Genomic DNA, 22,153 nt, shown 5'->3' with positions numbered 1-22,153 from the left:
TACTGGGTAGTTAGTTAGATTGCTAGATAGTCCGTTGGTCAGTAAAATGTTAATGTTTTATTGTTGGGTAAAAATAAAATCGCTAGCAGCAGCTAACGAGTTTCATATCGATGTTAGCTAGCTAGCTACGCCACATAAAACAAAAACATGATAACAGAAACATGGAACAACGGTGTACATTTCAGTCCAAACCTCTTGTTCAACATGGTCAGTGTTGATTGTCAGTGTGTCGCCAGCTACTAGGGTTTTGTTAGCTAGCTATGTTTGTGTACACATTGATCAACAGAACATGGCAGTGTCTCACGTTAGCTATCTGCAGACGGGTGTCTCACCTATGTACAAATGTCCATTGTTAGATTCCCATCAGCATGGCAGTTTGTCATTGAATGTTAGAGACAAAGTCTAATTTCATAACGCATTTCATTTATGCAGTGGAATGCATCTAGCAGCAAAGCGTAGCCGTGGGTTGTTGCTATTAGTTGCCTTTTTCTTTCCTACCCAGCTCCCTATCCATCTCCATCAGGGACTGGTTCAGCCCAGTGACACCCGCCTCAGCAACACACGAGGGATGAGCTTAGACAGGCGTAGGCCTGCCAGTCCTGCTGATAGAGCACATTGCATTTGGTTGAGCTAGCTGAGCTAGAGGCAGCATGGTTGGAAAGTGGCAACCTTTATGTAATGTTTGAAGGGAAAATGACCACTTCCTTTGAGATGTCTTGTACTGTTGTGGTTGCAGACACAGGTGTTGCTGGTGCATATAGGCTACTTGTTGTTTATGTGCCTCCATCTAATCAACAAACACCTATGACCTCATATCTAACAGCTGCAGGCTTAATTTAGCTTCCTTCAGGTTTACTATAACCTGTGTTTATATAACCTCTACACTACAGCCTCTGATTTCAGTTTCCTTCCAGCAGTGGCAGCCAGAGCACATTGGCCCAGTGGCCTACAACATGATCTCAGTAATGATATTAATTTGCCTGCTGTTATGCATTTTAATGTCTCTGCTCAAGGAGGGGTTTGTTCTGTGAGCAGCTTGCATTACCATTTGTTTCCAGGCCCTTTGCTTTCATAACACATAACATCAAACTTCAGTTCAGATATCCATGTAGTCTAAACCAGCTGTGTCCTCTGTATGTCCTCCAGCATTCCAGGTCTAGTGACATGGGTCAGCCCCGCAGGAGCCCGTCAGAGGAAGGAGAGGGGGGAAACGATGTGGCACAGCAGAGCAGCAGCAGTGAGTGGAAATTACTTTTTCCTCAGATAAACAAAGGTTTTGTCACCTGAAGATAAATTGTAATTGTAATCTATGTAATAGGCCAAGATAAACATCTAAAAAGCTTCCTTTTGTTTTAAAATGTGTGATGAAATCTTATCACTTACAAAATAAACCCTTGACTGGTGGAAAAAGTGAATAACTAGGCTATCAACGATCAGTTTCTGTTGAGAAGAACCCATATATTTTTTTTGCACTGGTCTTGTTGAACCTTGGATCCTGCCATCTCCCATCTGTTGTTTATCTGATCAAACACTCCAGGTCCCCATGGTTTCTCAACCTCATCACTGACAGACAGTTATAGCCTAGTTTTAGCCTCTCTTATTGTCCAGATAATGCTTTCAATCATCCCTTCTGTTAAGCTGTTGCAAATCCTTCCTCTGCTCTGAGTTAGAGGAGAGTGAGCGATGATAGAGAGGGGAGAGCAGCACAAGCTGCCCTCAACCCAAGGGCATTTGAAAATTGTCAGAGCACAGAATGTGCTGTCTGCTGCTGATAGTCCCTTAAAACTAGTTCCTCTGTAACACCCAGGGGTTTGTATTCCAAATGCCACCCTATTCACTATTCAGTGCACTAATTATGACCAGGGCTCATGGAGCTCTGGGCAAAAGTAGGGTTAGAGAACAGGGTTAGAGCTGTTGCATTCCCCCCCCCCCCCCCCCCCACACACAGCAGTCCAATAGGGACTTGTGCTATTTGTGTTCTTGCACAAAGAGTAAGAACATTCCTCTTTCCATCTTTTGGTTGCAAATGGCTTCATCAATAAGTTAATCGATGACGTCGTCCCCACAGTGACCATACATACATACCCCAACCAGAAGCGATGGATTACAGGCAACATCCGCACTGAGCTAAAGGGTAGAGCTGCCGCTTTCAAGGAGCGGGACTAACCCGGACGCTTCCTGCTAAATCCTGCTATGCCCTCCGACGAACCATCACACAGGCAAAGCATCATTACAGGAAGAGCCGATGAGAGTAAGACCTTTGAACAGGTCAACATTCACAAGGCCGCAGGGCCAGACGGATTACCAGGACATGTACACTGACCATGCGCTGACCAACTGGCAAGTGTCTTCACTGACATTTTCAACCTGTTCCTGACCGAGTCTGTAATATCAACATGTTTCAAGCAGACCACCATAGTCCCTGTGCCCAAGAACGCCAAGGAACCTGCCTAAATGACTACTGACCCGAAGCACTCACGTCTGTAGGAGTGAAATGCTTTGAAAAGCTGGTCAAAACTCACATCAACACCATTATCCCAGAAAACCTAGACCACTCCAATTTGCATACCGCTCCAACAGATCCACAGGTGATGCAATCTCTATTGCACTCCACACTGCCCTTTCCCACCTGGACAAAAGGAACACCTACGTAAGAATGCTATTCATTGACTACAGCTCAGCGTTCAGCACCATAGTGCCTTCAAAGCTCATCACGAAGCTAAGAACTCTGGGACTAAACACCTCCCTCTGCAACTGGATCCTGGACTTCCTGACGGGCCACCCCCAAGTGGTAAGGGTAGGTAACAACACATATATAACGCTGATCCTCAACACAGGGGCCCCTCTGGTGCATGCTCAGTCACCTCCTGTACTCCCTGGTCACCCATGATTGCATGGCCAAGCACGACTCCTGTCATTTTTTTGCCGACAACTCAACAGTGGTAGGTCTGATCACCGACAACAATGAGACAAACTATAATGGTCCAAACACATTAAGACAGTCGTGAAGAGGGCACGACAATGCCTATTCCCCCTCAGGAGACTGAAAAGATTTGACATGGGTCCTCAGATACTTAAAATGGCAACTGCTCGGCCTCCGACCGCCAGGCACTCCAGAGGGTAGTGTGTACGGCCCAATATATCACTGGGGCCAAGCTTCCTGCCATCCAGGACCTCTATATCAGGCGGTGTCAGGAAGGCCTAAAAAATTGCCAAGGATTCCAGCCTCTCATTGACTGTTCATAAGACTCGTGAATATCAAATCAAATTTATTTATATAGCCTTTATATATATTCTGTATTTCACTGAAAGAATAAACGTTTTGTTTTCGAAATGATAGTCTCCGGATTTTACCATGTTAATGACCAAAAGCTCGTATTTCTGTGTTTATTATGTTATAATTAAGTCTATGATTTGATAGAGCAGTCTGACTGAGCAGTGGTAGGTAGCAGCAGGCTCATAAGCATTCATTTAAACAACACTTACTGCTTTTTGCCAGTAGCTCTTAGCAATGCTTGAATGCTCAGCGCTGTTTATGATATCAAGCCTATCAGCTCGCAAGATTATGCCGGCAATACTAAAGTGCCAATAAGAACATCCAGTAGTCATAAGTTATATGAAATACAAATGCTATAGAGAGAAATAGTCGACGCGTCATAATTCCTATAATAACTACAACCTAAAATTCTTAACTGGGAATATTGAAGAACTTGGAAAATTGAACCACCAGCTTTCATATGTTCTGAGCAAGGGACTTAAACGTTAGCTTTTTTACATGGCACATATTGCACTTTTGCTTTCTTCTCCAACACTGTGTTTTTGCATTATTTAAACCAAATTTAACATGTTTCATTATTTATTTGAGACTAAATAGATTTGATTTATATATTATATTAAGTCAAAATAAGTGTTCATTCAGTATTGTTGTAATTGTCGTGTGTGTATAAATAAAATCCTTATCGGCCTTTTTGGGTCCTCCAATAATCGGTATCGGCGTTGAAAAATCATAATCGGTCGACCTCTAGTCCCCACCCCACCCCCCCATTTTTACGCTGCTGCTACTCTCTGTTTATCTCTGTTTATTATCATGAATAGTCACTTTAACTCTACCTACATGTACATATTACCTCGACTAACCGGTGCCCCTCACATTGACTCTGGACCGGTACCCCATGTATATAGCCTTGCTAATGTTATTTTATTGTTGCTCTTTATTATTATTTTTTTTCTTCAGTTTATTTAAGTAAATACTTTCTTAACCAACAATGCAGTTAACACTTTTTTTCTTAAGGGCTTGTAAGTAAGCATTTCACTAAGGCGCATGTGACAAATAACATTTTATTCCTCAGTGTCAACATTGAATATTAAAATGGGTATTATGCAAATCACACAGTGCCAATTCTCAACAATGCATTGCAGAGTCTTCTCTCGTGTGTGTAACAGAGCCGAGTGCTGTGGTAGCATCTAGAAATTGATATTGCTGTCGGAGACCTTTTGGCACACCTTTTAACTCTGATGGCAGTTGCCTGCAAGACACTCCGCACTGCTTTGGGATTCCAGCTATGAAATTAGTAGACCACTCTTATTCTCATGTAATTTTGTAATTGTCTCGCTGAATGCATAGACAGCGCTTGAAGTAATTCTCACAATATTTAACTTTCATGTTTCATTGTTTCTTGAAAACGTTTGCTGTAATAACTGCATGATGTGCTAAGTTAACGTTGTCAGAGTCTACATAGAAATCAGCCAACAGGCATGAAGGAATGAGCTGGGGACTGGGCAGGAGATGAGTCACTGGTACAACTAGGGATCTATCTCAGCAGGCCACTACAGTGCACTTCATCAATTATTTAATACAGCCTTCCTGTTCTTAAGCCTTCAGCACAGTCAGTTCTCTCAAATAGAGCATTAACTGAATGTCAGTTGAAGTTCACTCTCGCTCCTTTTCATTCTTGTTTGCTTGTCAATTGCTTGTGGTCTGAATGTAGATTGTCTACATGTTGTAAAAGACTCAAGACACATTTCCATATCCCACTTTCATTAACAACGCATTCAACGTGTTCAACAATAGACAAGCATAATATAATAATACTCTTAGCAAAAAAAATAATCTTTTACAATCTGTAGAAACTATGAGAATAGAACGGTTCAGAACTTTGGTGAAACAGCACCATTGAAAGAAATGTATGTCAAATATAAATCAAAACAGAGAGAGATCAGAGATCGATGGGAAGGGTTGAGGGGAGCTGAAGGGTGGGACTAAAAATAACAAAAAACAAGCTCACTGATGTTACATTTTACGGACACAGTATATTTTATGTAGGTTTCGATTTTTTTTTTTTACGGCACACCTGAAAATGTCAAATCAAAACTGGATGGTGTTCAGAGATGGATGAGAGGAGTTGAGGGGAGCTGAAGGATGGGATTAAAAACAAACAATAGATAACTAATATATGTGTCCATGAAATGTATAAGCTGTGAGTAGAAGTCTGTGTCGTTGTCCATTAGGGGAGGGTTAGTTGGGGGAAGATAATGGAAAATATATTTAAAATATGTTTTAAAGTAATATATTTATAAAGAAAAAATATATATGGGGGATTGGAAATGACGCAGGCAATTACATTGAGGGAAGCCACAATGTATTTGCAATGTTAAAGCTGATCCACCCCGTTAAATAAAAAAAATATGCAAGCGCAATGAATCTAAGACATACAGTGCATTCGGAAAGTATTCAGACCCCTTCACTTTTTTTCACATTTTGTAAGTTATTCTTAAATGAATTACAAAAATATTTTTAAATCCTCAACAATCTACACACACTACCCCATAATGACAAAGCAAAAAATAATTTTTCAGAAATGTTTACAAATGTATACAAAATAAAAACAGATGCCTTATTTACAGAAGTATTCAGACCCTTTGCTATGAGTCTCAATGTATCTCTGGTGCATCCTGTTTCCATTGATCATACTTGAGATGTTTCTTCAACTTGATAGGAGTCCAGCTATGGTAAATTCAATTGAATGGACATGATTTGGAAAGGCACACACCTGTCTATATAAGGTTCCATAGTTGACCATGTATGTCAGAGAAAAACTCCAGCCATGAGCTGGCCGTCCGGCCAAACTGAGCAATCAGGGGAGAAGGGCCCAGGGAGGTGACCAAGAACCCAATGGTCACTCAGACAGGGCTCCGGAGTTCCTCTGTGGAGATGGTTGTCCTTCTGGAAGGTTCTCCCATCTCTGGATCACTCCACCAATCAGGCCTTTATGGTAGAGTGGCCAGACAGAAGCCACTCCTCAGTAAAAGGGACATAACAGCCCACTTGGACTTTACCAAAAGGCACCTAAAGGACTCTCAGAACATTATAAACAAGATTCTCTGGGCTGATGAAACCAAGATTTAACACTCTGGCCTGAACGCCAACCGTCACTTCTGGAGGAAACCTGGCACCATCCCTACAGTGAAGCATGGTGGTGGCAGCATTATGCTGTCGGGATATTTTTCAGCGGCAGGGACTGGGAGACTGGTCAGGATTGAGGGAAATATGAACGGAGCAGAGTACAGAGAGATCCTTGATTTAAAAACCTGCTCCAGGCTGGGGTGAAAGTTCACCTTCCAACAGGACAATGATCCTGAACAACACAGCAGTGGCTTCAGGACAAGTCTCTGAATGTCCTTGAGTGGCCCAGCCAGAGCCCGGACTTGAACCCGATCGAACATCTCTGGAGAGACCTGAAAATAGCTGTGCAGCAACGCTCCCCATCCAACCTGACCGAGCTTGAGGTTCTGCAGAGAAGAATGGGAGAAACTCCCCAAATACAGGTGTGCCAAGCTTGTAGCGTCATACCCAAGAAAACTCAAGCCTGTTATCGCTGCCAAAGTTGCTTCAACAAAGTACTGAGTAAAGGGTCTGAATACTTATGTGATATTCCAGGTTTTTATTTGTAATTTGCAACAATTTCTAAACCGGTTTTGCTTTGTCATTAGGGGCGAATTGTGTGTAGATTGATGAAGGGGGAAAAAAACAATTTAATCAATTTTAGAATAAGGCTGTAACATAATAAAATGTGTTAAAATTCAAGTGTCTGAGTACTTTCTGAATGCACTGTATAACTTTGTCTCCAAGAAAAAACTGTCATTTTGGACAACATTCCACCTTGTCCTACAATATCACGTAGAACTGCGTAGTAAAAGACACTTATTAACCAAACTTTGTTTTTTCTGCAGTGGAAGCTACAGAGGGGGCAGATAGCTCTGCAGCCAGTCCTGGACCCAAAGGTCCCAGAGCGGCCAGCTCAGAGGCCCTCCTAGTTCTAGGCAGTCCTGGAGTGGCCAGTCCAGGAGTAGCCAGCTCCAGAGCCACCAGGGGTAGTAGGGCCCCATCCAGTGCCAGTGTCAGCCAGGAGGAAGATGAGTCCAGCGGCTCTGATGGGAGCAGTGATGAGGCAGTAGGCTGCAGGATGAAGAGCAGCGTGGCACAGATCATGGTGAGTGACTGACTCAGCCACATTTGTGGCCTGTTTGCCAGACAGTTTGGAAAGTAATCCTGCACCCCAAAAATACTTTCAGCTAGGGCTGGGCGTTATGGCCAAAATATTGTATCACTGTATAAAAAAACAACTATTTTATGTTTTTGAAAAATAGAAGTTCTAAATGTGCTTTATGAGTAGTGTCTTACCCTGGTGTGGCAACACCTACATTCTAAGTGGTTTCTTTCTCTATTCTGATTGTGTTATGCTTTCAACCCCAAATCATTTCCTGTGCTCATTTGAGATCATTTCCACACTGCCACTTTGTTTACCCATATCGTACAGCCCAATCTATGCCTTATTTTTTGCCAAATGTTGCAATTGTGATTTGACTTGCGATTTAGAAAACTTTTGGAATCATGGCAATATAATGATTAATCTAATTCTATAATTTGAATACAGTGTTTGACATGACAATGAATGAAAATGCCAGGCAGGAGTTATTGTGACAGGGTAGGAAGTGTTGTGTGTCCTAGGGGACCGTATAATCCGGTTAAAATATGCTCCTTGAATGACGGGGCGGGTTCTAGGTCTGTGTTGAAAGCGAGAGAGATGACTGAAGTAGCAAAGTAAACTATAAAAATGGATGTTACACATGGGGTCGGCATATCACATTTAACAAACCAGACATTCAAGTACATTCAAATACCATTTATAGAAGGTTAAGTAAAAACCCAAACCGGTCCTTGCGTCACTACCGGTGTATCGTGAAATATGGTGTACTGCCCAGTGGAGATTCTTTATTGACCATGCTTTTTAGTTGAGGACTATGTTTTCATCGGTGTCCGACTGTCCGGGAAACAAACCCTCCAAACTGATATTCGTACATACTGTTAACGTTATGCGATTACAAAAGTTTGCGCTGTGGTAATAATGTTGGTCAACACTGACCGGATGGGGGATTTTGACATTTTGTGTTCCAGCGTGGTCCAGATGACCAGAGTGCGAACAGAGGCAGGAGCCCCACCCCAGATGACAGGTGAGTGACTATCTCTGTTAACCTGCATATAAGAGCTGTAGGTCATCCCTTACTCTCCAGGGCTTCCCTCTTGATTCCGGGAATCCTTCAACTGGTATTTATGAAGAACCTGGGAACGTTGGGAAAGTCTCTAATTTTGCAACCCTACAGCTGTTTCTCATTGTTCCAGGGATGGTGATCGCCGCAGTTCCTGCTCTAGGTCCCGTTCCAGAAGTCAGGAGAGGGACCGGCGCTACGGTGGAGGAAGTTATGGCAGGTACGAAAACGGAACACGGCATAGTCTGCCCTCTTCCACTTGAGGTTTCCTTCTGTGGAGGTATTTCCTTGCCACTTCTGCTTGTTCTTTGGGGCCTAAGTTACTGTAAAGTACTTTGATGAATGTGAAAAGGGCTTTCTAAATATGATTGATCTGTATCATGTTTATAGCTAATTTAGGGTAGACCACATTTAGACTAGCCCTAGCCCCATTCTTAAAAAGATCACTACAGTATTGATATATTGACCTGCCCTTGCCTCAACCACAGGTCAAGGGAGGATGATCGTAACAGGGACCGATACTACGAGCGCCAGTCCAGTCGTGACAGAGAGGCTGAGTTCAGGAGGAGAGGCCGGTCGCCCTCCCCAGCCAAGAAAGACCCTGCTACAGAGGAACCACCAGTGAAGAAGAAGAAGGAGGAACTGGACCCTATCCTGACCAGGACTGGTGGAGCTTACATCCCCCCGGCCAAACTGCGCATGATGCAAGCCCAGATCACTGACAAGAGCAGGTGAGTTAAGCTGTTGTCTGAAAACTTAGAAATATAGTTATTCGAATGTACATTCCCATTTAGATTGCTGTGGTCTGAGGGGCTTTGTCCATTCTATGGATTCTATATCTGCCTGTCATCACAGAACAAATACTCATGGATGGTGAAGTCGAACTCAAGACTACAATCAAAGAATGAAACATTATCATATTTCTAATATAAAAGAATGCTATAAATGATCTTCTAAGATGCTGTCTAGTAAGTTGATGGCAACACAGTAGATAATCATTTTTGGTCTGGCGGGAGCAAGGTGTTGAAGCAAGAGGCTAAAATGAACAGCTGACTCTCTGAGAGCGGCATGCATATCTAAGTTTGTGTCCGAAATGGCACCCTAATCCATACGTAGTACTATATAGGGAATCCCTGCATTGTACTATATATGGACCTGGATGCTATTTCAGACATAGACTATCTGTAGCTCAAGGTGTTTTCAGTCACCTTCCTGTCATTTCTTGAAATAGCATTTTGGCGCCTTAAGTCAGAGTACCCTGAGACGAGGTCTGCGTCCCAAATAGCACCCAACTCCCTATGTGGTGCACTACTTTTCATCAGAGTGCCTTGGGCCCTGGTCAGGAGTAGTGCACAATATTGGGAATAGGGTGCTATTTGGGACGCAGTGAAGGTGGCGAAGATAATGAAGTAGTGATTGGTTCAATGAGATCTTCTGGAGCAGGGCAATGAAGGAGTTATCCTGGCCTGCTATCCTTCTTTCCTCACAGAGCCTAACTAACACACAGCACATACACACACACACACACACACACACACACACACAGCACGTCCACAGACGCACATACATTACACACAGGTACACTATGAGCCTACTCTAGGGTTCCTGAATAAAGCATCACCATCAATATATATATCACGTACAGTTGAAGTCAGAAGTTTACATACACTTAGGTTGGAGTCATTAAAACTCATTTTTCAACCACTCCACAAACTATGGTTTTGGCAAGTCTTTTAGGATATTTACTTTGTGCATGACACAAGTAATTTTTCAAACAATTGTTTACAGTTTATTTCACTTATAATTCACTATCACAATTCCAGGGGGTCAGAAGTTTACATACGCTAAGTTGACTTTGCCTTTTAAACGTCTTGAAAAATGTCAGAAAATGATCTAATGGCTTTAGAAGCTTCTGATTGACATCATTTGAGTCAATTGGAGGTGTACCTGTGGATGTATTTCAGGGCCTACCTTCAAACTCAGTGCCTCTTTGCTTGACATCATGGGAAAAATCTAAAGAAATCAGCCAAGATCTCAGAAAAAAAATTGTAGACCACAAGTCTGGTTCATCCTGGGAGCAATTTCCAAACTCATGAAGGTACCACATTCATCTGTACAAACAATAGTACGCAAGTATAAACACCATGGGACCACGCAGCCGTCATACCACTCAGGAAGGTGACGCGTTCTGTCTCCTAGAGATGAGCGTACTTTGGTGCAAAAAGTGCAAATCAATCCCAGAACATCAGCAAAGGACTTTGTGAAGATGCTGGAGGAAACGGGTACAAAAGTATCTATATCCACAGTAAAACAAGTTTTATCGACATTTATTTTTATTTCACCTTTATTTAACCAGGTAGGCTAGTTGAGAACAAGTTCTCATTTGCAACTGCGACCTGGCCAAGATAAAACATAGCAGTGTGAACAGACAACACAGAGTTACACATGGAGTAAACAATTAACAAGTCAATAACACAGTAGGGGAAAAAAAGTCTATATACATTGTGTGCAAAAGGCATGAGGAGGTAGACGAATAATTACAATTTTACAGATTAACACTGGAGTGATAAATGATCACATGGTCATGTACAGGTAGAGATATAGGTGTGCAAAAGAGCAGAAAAGTAAATAAATAAAAACAGTATGGGGATGAGGTAGGTAAAAATGGGTGGGCTATTTACCGATAGACTGTACAGCTGCAGCGATCGGTTAGCTGCTCAGATAGCAGATGTTTGAAGTTGGTGAGGGAGAAGTCTCCAACTTCAGCGATTTTTGCAATTTGTTCCAGTCACAGGCAGCAGAGAACTGGAACGAAAGGCGGCCAAATGAGGTGTTGGCTTTAGGGATGATCAGTGAGATACACCTGCTGGAGCGCGTGCTACGGGTGGGTGTTGCCATCGTGACCAGTGAACTGAGATAAGGCGGAGCTTTACCTAGCATGGACTTGTAGATGACCTGGAGCCAGTGGGTCTGGCGACGAATATGTAGCGAGGGCCAGCCGACTAGAGCATACAGGTCGCAGTGGTGGGTGGTATAAGGTGCTTTAGTGACAAAACAGATGGCACTGTGATAAACTGCATCCAGTTTGCTGAGTAGAGTATTGGAAGCTATTTTGTAGATGACATCGCCGAAGTCGAGGATCGGTAGGATAGTCAGTTTTACTAGGGTAAGTTTGGCGGCGTGAGTGAAGGAGGCTTTGTTGCGGAATAGAAAGCCGACTCTAGATTTGATTTTAGATTGGAGATGTTTGATATGAGTCTGGAAGGAGAGTTTACAGTCTAGCCAGACACCTAGGTACTTATAGATGTCCACATATTCAAGGTCGGAACCATCCAGGGTGGTGATGCTAGTCGGGCGTGCGGGTGCAGGCAGCGAACGGTTGAAAAGCATGCATTTGGTTTTACTAGCATTTAAGAGCAGTTGGAGGTCACGGAAGGAGTGTTGTATAGCATTGAAGCTCGTTTGGAGGTTAGATAGCACAGTGTCCAAGGACGGGCCGGAAGTATACAGAATGGTGTCATCTGCGTAGGTGGATCAGGGAATCACCCGCAGCAAGAGCGACATCATTGATATATACAGAGAAAAGAGTCGGCCCGAGAATTGTACCCTGTGGCACCCCCATAGAGACTGCCAGAGGACCGGACAGCATGCCCTCCGATTTGACACACTGAACTCTGTCTGCAAAGTAGTTGGTGAACCAGGCAAGGCAGTCATCCGAAAAACCGAGGCTACTGAGTCTGCCGATAAGAATATGGTGATTGACAGAGTCGAAAGCCTTGGCAAGGTCGATGAAGACGGCTGCACAGTACTGTCTTTTATCGATGGCGGTTATGATATCGTTTAGTACCTTGAGCGTGGCTGAGGTGCACCCTTGACCGGCTCGGAAACCAGATTGCACAGCGGAGAAGGTATGGTGGGTTTCGAGATGGTCAGTGACCTGTTTGTTGACCTGGCTTTTGAAGACCTTAGATGGGCAGGGCAGGATGGATATAGGTCTGTAACAGTTTGTGTCCAGGGTGTCTCCCCCTTTGAAGAGAGGGATGACTGCGGCAGCTTTCCAATCCTTGCGGATCTCAGACGATATGAAAGAGAGGTTGAACAGGCTGGTGATGGGGGTTGCGACAATGGCGGCGGATAGTTTCAGAAATAGAGGGTCCAGATTGTCAAGCCCAGCTGATTTGTACGGGTCCAGGTTTTGCAGCTCTTTCAGAACATCTGCTATTTGGGTAAAGGAGAACCTGGAGAGGCTTGGGCGAGTAGCTGCGGGGGGGGGGTGGAGCTGTTGGCCGAGGTTGGAGTAGCCAGGCGGAAGGCATGGCCAGCCGTTGAGAAATGCTTGTTGAAGTTTTCGATAATCATGGATTTATCGGTGGTGACCGTGTTACCTAGCCTCAGTGCAGTGGGCAGCTGGGAGGAGGTGCTCTTGCTCTCCATGGACTTCAGTGTCCCAGAACGTTTTGGAGTTGGAGCTACAGGATGCAAATTTCTGCCTGAAGAAGCTGGCCTTAGCTTTCCTGACTGACTGCGTGTATTGGTTCCTGAGTTCCCTGAACAGTTGCATATCGCGGGGACTATTCGATGCTATTGCAGTCCGCTACAGGATGTTTTTGTGCTGGTCGAGGGCAGTCAGGTCTGGAGTGAACCAAGGGCTACATCTGTTCTTAGTTCTGCATTTTTTGAACGGAGCATGCTTATCTAAAATGGTGAGGAAGTTCATTTTAAAGAATGACCAGGCATCCTCAACTGACGGGAGGAGGTCAATGTCCTTCCAGGATACCCGGGCCAGGTCAATTAGAAAGGCCTGCTCAAAGAAGTGTTTTAGGGAGCGTTTGACAGTGATGAGGGGTGGTCGTTTGACTGTGGATCCGTAGCGGATACAGGCAATGAGGCAGTGATCGCTGAGATCCTGGTTGAAGACAGCGGAGGTGTATTTGGGGGGCCAGTTGGTCAGGATGACGTCTATGAGGGTGCCCTTGTTTACAGATTTAGGGTTGTACCTGGTGGGTTCCTTGATGATTTGTGTGAGATTGAGGGCATCTAGCTTAGATTGTAGGACTGCTGGGGTGTTAAGCATATCCCAGTTTAGGTCACCTAACAGAACAAACTCTGAAGCTAGATGGGGGGCGATCAATTCACAAATGGTGTCCAGGGCAGAGCTGGGAGCTGAGGGGGGTCGGTAGCAGGCGGCAACAGTGAGAGAGTAATTTTAAAAATTAGTACAGTTCAAACTGTTTGGGTATGGACCTGGAAAGTATGACATTACTTTGCAGGTTATCTCTGCAGTAGACTGCAACTCCTCCCCCTTTGGCAGTTCTATCTTGACGGAAAATGTTATAGTTTGGTATGGAAATCTCAGAATTTTTGGTGGCCTTCCTGAGCCAGGATTCAGACACGGCAAGGACATCAGGGTTAGCAGAGTGTGCTAAAGCAGTGAGTAAAACAAAGACTTCTGATGTTGACATGCATGAAACCAAGGCTTTTTTTAATCACAGAAGTCAACAAATGAGGGTGCCTGGGGACATGCAGGGCCTGGGTTTACCTCCACATCACCCGTGGAACAGAGGAGGAGTAGTATGAGGGTGCGGCTAAAGGCTATCAAAATTGGTCGCCTAGAGCGTTGGGGACAAAGAATAAAGGAGCAGATTTCTGGGCGTGGTAGAATATATTCAGGGCATAATGCGCAGACGGGTGGGGTGCGGGTACAGCGGAGGTAAGCCCAGGCACTGGGTGATGATAAGAGGTTGTATCTCTGGACATGCTGGTTGTAATGGGTGAGGTCACCGCATGTGTGGGAGGTGGGACAAAGGAGGTATCAGGGGTATGAAGAGTGGAACTAGGGGCTCCATTGTAAACTAAAACAATGATAACTAACCTGAACAACAGTATACAAGGCATAATGACATTTGAGAGAGACATACAGCGAGGCATACAGTAATCACAGGTGTTGATTGGGATAGCTAGTTAAAACAGTAGGTGAGACAACAGCTAATCAGCTAGCACAACAACAGCAGGTAAAATGGCGTTGAATAGGCAGAGAGGGTCGGATTGACTACACACAGAGCCTGAGTGCGACTGGGGCCAACAGATAAAACATAAACAAGCAGAATGGAGTACCGTGGTTAATGGACAGTCCAGCATGCATCAGCTATGTAGCCAAGTGATCAGTGTCCAGGGGGCAGCGGTGGATGGGACAAGGAAGCTAGACTGGCGAGTATTATCCAGGTTAAAAAAACTGGCTGGCTGTGCAGAAGGTAAAAGCCGCTAGCAGTGGCTAACAATGACTAAATAGCTTGTAGCTAGTTAGCTGGTTAGCTTCTGGAGGTTCTTGAATATGTTCTAAAAATAATAGCGATTCCGTATCACATTGGGTGAGGCAGGTTACCGGAAGGTATAATCGAAATAAACATCGAAAAGAGATTGAAAGTAAATATGGGTCCAGTGAGTGGTTGGGCTGGCTGGGGACGCGGCGATTCAGACAGTTAGCAGGCCTGTGCTAACAAGCGAACAGTTCGTAGGCCGGGGCTAAACATGCTTGCAGTTAGCAGACCGGGGCTAAATAAGCTAGCAGTTAGCAGGCCGAATTAGCAAGCAATCAGATAGCAAGGGCTAGAAAGTTAGCCTTTGGGGGATGTCGCAATGGGGTTAAGTCTGTTTATGCCTCTTCATGCGGTGACATCGCTAGACCTGTCGTGGGTCTGGATATTGTAGCCCAGGAGTATGCTTCGGTGGTAGCACAGGAGCTCTGGCCGGGCTAGCTTCAGGCTAAGTGGATGGAAACGCTAGCCAGGAGTAATCATCCGAGGGTGCGGTTAGCTAGTTGTGAAGATCCAGATGAGAATGTTCCGTTTGCTGTGGGAATCCGGGGATAAAAATAATAGGTCCGTTATGCTCTGGTTAGAGTCGCGTTGTTCGAACTGGCGAGAGCTTTCCGAGCTAAAGGTAAGCTGATGACCGCTAGCAATGGTTTGCTGCCTGATAGCTGGTAGTTAGCTGGGGTTCCGGATCCGAAGTAAATATAAATACTTTAGGGAAAAAAAGCAGATCCGCGCTACATTGGGTGAGGCGGGTTGCAGGAGAGTATTTAGATGTTGAGGTTTAGCAAAATGTTTTAAAAGATATGCAAAGAAAAATATTTTTTTTTAACGGTATATACAAGGGACACAACAAGACGTCTGACTGCTAAGCCATCTTGGATTCCAAGATAACCTGAAAGGTCGCTCAGCAAGGAAGAAGCCACCGCTATAAAACTGCCATAAAAAGCCAGACCACGGTTTACAACTGCACATGGGGACAAAGATCGTACTTTCTGAAGAAATGTCTTCTGGTCTGATGAAACAAAAATAGAACTGTTTGGCCATAATGACCACCGTTATTTTTGGAGGTAAAAGGGGGAGGCTCGCTAGACTGAAGAACACCATCCTAAACGTGAAGCACGGAGGTGGCAGCATCATGTTGTGGGGGTGCTTTGCTGCAGGAGGGACTGGTGCACGTCACAAAATAGATGGCGTCATAGGGAAGAAAATTATGTGGATATATTGAAGGAACATCTCAAGACATCAGTCAGGAATTTAAAGCTTGGCAGCTTGGTCTTCCAAATGGACAATGACCCCAAGCATACTTCCAAAGTTGTGGCAAAATGGCTTAAGAACAACAAAGTCAAGGTATTGGAGTGGCCATGGCAAAGCCTTGACCTCAATCCCATAGAAAATTTGTGGGCAGAACTGAAAATGTGTGTCCGAACAAGGAGGCCTACAAACCTGACTCAGTTACACCAGCTCTGTCAGGAGGAATGGGCCAAAATTCACCCAACTTATTGTTGGAAGCTTGTGGAAGGCTACCTGAAATATTTGACCCAAGTTAACCAATTTAAATACAATGCTACCAAATACTAATTGAGTGTATGTAAACTTCTGATCCACTGGTAATGTGATGAAAGAAATTAAAGCTGAAATCATTCTCTAATATTATTCTGACATTTCACATTCTTAAAATAAAGTGGTGATCCTAATTGACCTAAGACGGGGAATTTTTAAACGATTAAATGTCAGTAATTGTGAAAATGTTTAAATGTATTTGGCTAAGGTGTAGTTAATATTCCTACTTCAATTGTGTATATATATATGTATTTATTTATCGTGGGAAAAGTAGATATGTCTTAACCAGGCTGAAATAAAAAATTAGTATTGTTTTGCGGTAGTCTGGTGTAGGTACTGACATTTTAGGATGTATTGTTTTGCAAAAGAATTTGAAATATGTTCTGCTTCATGGAAAGTGTGTTGTAGAAATGCGCTGTTAGCATGTACTGTTATTACTTGGTTGCACACATCCCTGCTGCAATCACCATTCTGAAATGAGCTGAGTCGACTCAGCATGCGGCTGTAAGGCTGCGTTACTGTATAACCACTTTTTGACTGCTGATGTAAAAATGGCTTCATGAATACATTTGATAAGGATGATTTTTCTCCTGTTTCCAGTCTGGCGTACCAGCGTATGAGCTGGGAGGCTCTGAAGAAGTCCATCAACGGTCTGATCAACAAGGTGAATGTGTCCAACATCGCCATGATCATTCAGGAGCTGCTGCAGGAGAACATTGTTAGGGGCAGGTAATGGCTCCAGCTTGATTTATCAATCAAATGTATTACTCTTTAGCTTTGAGACATGGATTATTTGGGTAAAGTCATTTTTAAGTGCAGCTCACTAATGTGTGTTTGTCTGTCCGTCCATCCGTCTGTCTGTCCTTGTCTCTGTCTGTGCCGCCTGTGTGTGTCCGTGTCCATTCTCCAGAGGTCTCCTGGCCAGGTCCACCCTGCAGGCCCAGAGTGCTTCGGCCACCTTCACCCACGTCTATGCTGCTGTGGTAGCCATCATCAACTCCAAGTTCCCTCAGATAGGAGAGCTCATCCTCAAGAGACTCATCCTTAACTTCCGCAAGGGCTACCGGAGGAACGACAAGGTGACTAGCTGCTGCCTCGTTTAGTTTTGACATAACGATGTGATGGGAAGACACGGTGACTTCAGCTACTTCAGTCACTCCTGCCTCATTTATACATATAACGTTGATACATATTATGGAGAAGTTCAGAGCTCAGCTGTTTAACTCTTTCTAATACATTTTGTGTTTTGTTTCAGGCACAATGTCTCACGGCATCAAAGTTTGTTGCTCATCTCGTCAATCAGAATGTGGCCCATGAGGTCTTGTGTCTGGAGATGTTGACTCTGCTCCTGGAGAGACCTACTGACGACAGCGTGGAGGTGTCCATTAGCTTCCTCAAGGAGTGTGGCCTCAAACTCACGGAGGTTTCCCCTAGGGGCATCAATGGTACATAGCTATACACTGAGGTCTCCCCTAGGGGCATTAATGTTCCATGGCTATACACTGAGGTCTCCCCTAGGGGCATTAATGGTCCATGGCTATACACTGAGGTCTCCCCTAGGGGCATTAATGGTCCATGGCTATACACTGAGGTCTCCCCTAGGGGCATTAATGGTCCATGGCTATACACTGAGGTCTCCTAGTGGCATTAATGGTCCATGGCTATACAGAACACGTCCGCTCTTAAGGAAGCATTAGTTCCATCAAAGCTACAGAATCCTTTTAGCACTCCATCACAGCTCATTCAGAGAAATCAAGGGAATTCTTTATTTCTCTGGTGTTCTTACGTCCCATTTCGCTTGTTATCTAATTTAAACACTGTCTCTTCTGTTTTTAGCCATTTTCGAGCGGCTGCGCAACATCCTTCACGAGTCAGAGATTGACAAGCGGGTGCAGTACATGATCGAAGTGATGTTTGCCATCAGGAAGGATGGGTTTAAGGACCACCCTATCGTCCCAGAGGGGCTGGACCTGGTGGAGGAAGAAGATCAGTTCACACACATGCTGCCCCTAGAGGACGACTACAACCAAGAAGATATACTCAGTAAGATGCTACAGATTATGTTTATTAGGTACACCCATCTACAGTGCCTTGCGAAAGTATTCGGCCCCCTTGAACTTTGCGACCTTTTGCCACATTTCAGGCTTCAAACATAAAGATATAAAACTGTATTTTTTTTGTGAAGAATCAACAACAAGTGGGACACAATCATGAAGTGGAACGACATTTATTGGATATTTCAAACTTTTTTAACAAATCAAAAACTGAAGAATTGGGCGTGCAGAATTATTCAGCCCCCTTAAGTTAATACTTTGTAGCGCCACCTTTTGCTGTGATTACAGCTCTAAGTCGCTAGGGGTATGTCTCTATCAGTTTTGCACATTGAGAGACTGACATTTTTTCCCATTCCTCCTTGCAAAACAGCTCGAGCTCAGTGAGGTTGGATGGAGAGCATTTGTGAACAGCAGTTTTCAGTTCTTTCCACAGATTCTCGATTGGATTCAGGTCTGGACTTTGACTTGGCCATTCTAACACCTGGATATGTTTATTTTTGAACCATTCCATTGTAGATTTTGCTTTATGTTTTGGATCATTGTCTTGTTGGAAGACAAATCTCCGTCCCAGTCTCAGGTCTTTTGCAGACTCCATCAGGTTTTCTTCCAGAATGGTCCTGTATTTGGCTCCATCCATCTTCCCATCAATTTTAACCATCTTCCCTGTCCCTGCTGAAGAAAAGCAGGCCCAAACCATGATGCTGCCACCACCATGTTTGACAGTGGGGATGGTGTGATCAGGGTGATGAGCTGTGTTGCTTTTACGCCAAACATAACGTTTTGCATTGTTGCCAAAAAGTTCAATTTGGGTTTAATCTGACCAGAGCACCTTCTTCCACATGTTTGGTGTGTCTCCCAGGTGGCTTGTGGCAAACTTTAAACGACACTTTTTATGGATATCTTTAAGAAATGGCTTTCTTCTTGCCACTCTTCCATAAAGGCCAGATTTGTGCAATATACGACTGATTGTTGTCCTATGGACAGAGTCTCGCACCTCAGCTGTAGATCTCTGCAGTTCATCCAGAGTTATCATGGGCCTCTTGGCTGCATCTCTGATCAGTCTTCTCCTTGTATGAGCTGAAAGTTTAGAGGGACGGCCAGGTCTTGGTAGATTTGCAGTGGTCTGATACTCCCATTTCAATATTATCGCTTGCACAGTGCTCCTTGGGATGTTTAAAGCTTGGGAAATTTTTTTGTATCCAAATCCGGCTTTAAACTTCTTCACAACAGTATCTCGGACCTGCCTGGTGTGTTCCTTGTTCTTCATGATGCTCTCTGCGCTTTTAACGGACCTCTGAGACTATCACAGTGCAGGTGCATTTATACGGAGACTTGATTACACACAGGTGGATTGTATTTATCATCATTAGTCATTTAGGTCAACATTGGATCATTCAGAGATCCTCACTGAACTTCTGGAGAGAGTTTGCTGCACTGAAAGTAAAGGGGCTGAATAATTTTGCACGCCCAATTTTTCAGTTTTTGATTTGTTAAAAAAGTTTGAAATATCCAATAAATGTCGTTCCACTTCATGATTGTGTCCCACTTGTTGTTGATTCTTCACAAAAAAATACAGTTTTATATCTTTATGTTTGAAGCCTGAAATGTGGCAAAAGGTTGCAAAGTTCAAAGGGGCCGAATACTTTCGCAAGGCACTGTAGTACCGGGTTGGACCCCCTTTGCCACCAGAACCGCCTGAATTCTTCAGGGCATAGATTCTACAAGGTGTGGCGTTCAAACATTGCTCAATTGTTATCAAGGGACCTATCGTATGCCAGTAAAACCTTCCCCACACCATCACCACCAGCCTATACCGTTGACACCAGGCATGATGGGGCCATGGACTCGTGCTGCTTACTCCAAATCCTTACTCTGCCATCAGCATGACGCAACAGGAACCGGGATTTGTCTGACTAGGCAATGTTTATCCACTTCTCAATTATCCAGTGTTGGTGATCGCGTGTCCACTGGAGCCTCTTCTTGTTTTTAGCCGATAGGATTGGAACCCGGTGTGGTCGTCTGATACGATAGCCTATCTGTGACAAGGACCGACGAGTTGTGCATTCCAAGATACCATTCTGCACACATTGTTGTACTGCGCTGTTATTTGCCTGTTTGTGGCCCGTCACCTTGCATTATTCTTGCCATTCGCCTTCGACCTCTCATCAGCAAGCTGTTTTTGGCCACAGCACTGCCACTGACTGGATGTTTTTGTGTTTGTCTCACAATTCTCGGTAAACGCTAGACACTGTCGTGCGTGAAAAGCCTAGGAGGCCGAATGTTTCTGAGATACTAGAACCGGTGTGCCTGGCACCGACGATCATACCATGACGTTTAGGTCACTTGTTTTTAATCGAGCAGTAACTGAATGCCTTTGTCTGTCTGCCTGCTTTATATAGCAGGCCACGTGACTCACTGTCGGTAGGAGAGAACCATTTTTGTGAACGGGGGGTGGTGTACCTAATAAACTGGTCACTGAGTGGCCCTGTGTATAGAATATTTATTTAACTTTCATTTAACTAGGCAAGTCAGTTAAGAATGACGGACTATACAGGCCAAACCCGGACAACACTGGGCCAATTGTGGGGTGCCATATGGGACTCGCAATCACGGCCGGTTGTGATAGACCCTGGATTCAAACCAGAGTGTCTGTAGTGACACCTCTAGCACTGAGATGCATTGTCTTAGGCTGCTGCGCCACTCTGGAGCCTCTAGTAGGGAGTCCCTAGTAGGGTCAGTTCACACCCATGCTGCCCCTAGAGGATCACTACAACCAAGAAGATATCCTGAGTTAGGTAGGCCCAGCCAGCCAAGACTTTATAAAAAAACAACGTGTCCTCACCTAGGGCTGTGGGGGTCACAATTTCGTCTCCCGGCGATTGTCAAGGAAATAACTGTTGTCCTCACGGTAATTGACAGTTAATTTACATAAACACATTTAGCATCTGCTGGCTTCCACACACAGCCTACAAGACAAAAAGTCACCTTCACAATAAATCCATTATTTATTTTAGACAGGTCTAAAGAAGCATGATATGAGGAAAATGTAGTCTATTTCAGAAGAACAGAATAGCATACTATGAGTTGTCCTGATGTGGCTATGCCAAATGGCTGTGGGCTACACTAGTTCATTTAGCAGACAAGATTTTCTTAGAATTCCGTGGCATTATTTTATAGTCTGAAGAATACAATTGAACAAAGCTGAATAAAATATAAATATTTTCTCAATGATTTGAAGGAGTGCGCACACGTGGCTATTCTGTGTTGAGTGGTTAACAAAGAAATAGGTACTCCTATATGCTTCATTTAGAGTTATTAATGTACCTTTAGTTCTACTACCAATGTTGGGCTATATATTTGAATGTTTAATACGTTGTAAGGCTGCATGATGAGACTAATGATGATTTGAAAAACATTGCTTGAAAGGCATGAGCTCTGCTTTGTTTTTTGGGCAGGCTGTGCACACTCCAGTAGTCTCTCATTCACAATTTGACAAGCACTTGATAATGTCTTGAATTTCACAGTGGCATCCCTTTTGTGGTTGTAATTCACCCCCCAAAAAATCCATGCCTTTTGTGGCCCAGAGTGCTGCATTGTGCCCTTCTCCCTGAGTGTCCTGTGCAATCCGAAGCGTCTCTCACTTACATTGCTCGCCATCACGTGATCTGGTCTTTCTCA

General features: G+C 44.1%; 1 protein-coding gene across 1 annotated transcript in view; it reads left to right on the top strand.

Annotated features, from left to right (window-relative positions):
• LOC109868396 (pre-mRNA-splicing factor CWC22 homolog) overlaps positions 1–22,153 on the top strand; it is a 63,350-nt gene that overhangs the window by 586 nt on the left and 40,611 nt on the right. The window contains exons 3-11 of the mRNA XM_020457928.2: positions 1,147–1,237; positions 7,231–7,490; positions 8,456–8,511; positions 8,681–8,767; positions 9,036–9,278; positions 17,022–17,150; positions 17,332–17,500; positions 17,677–17,866; positions 18,258–18,464. Of these exons, the coding sequence (XP_020313517.1) occupies positions 1,147–1,237; positions 7,231–7,490; positions 8,456–8,511; positions 8,681–8,767; positions 9,036–9,278; positions 17,022–17,150; positions 17,332–17,500; positions 17,677–17,866; positions 18,258–18,464 (1,432 nt within the window). The remainder of the gene's footprint in view (positions 1–1,146; positions 1,238–7,230; positions 7,491–8,455; positions 8,512–8,680; positions 8,768–9,035; positions 9,279–17,021; positions 17,151–17,331; positions 17,501–17,676; positions 17,867–18,257; positions 18,465–22,153) is intronic.

This window comes from Oncorhynchus kisutch, linkage group LG2 (genome assembly GCF_002021735.2).
Source record: "Oncorhynchus kisutch isolate 150728-3 linkage group LG2, Okis_V2, whole genome shotgun sequence".
Taxonomy (NCBI): domain Eukaryota; kingdom Metazoa; phylum Chordata; class Actinopteri; order Salmoniformes; family Salmonidae; genus Oncorhynchus; species Oncorhynchus kisutch.
This window is presented reverse-complemented; position numbering and strand designations above follow the sequence as displayed.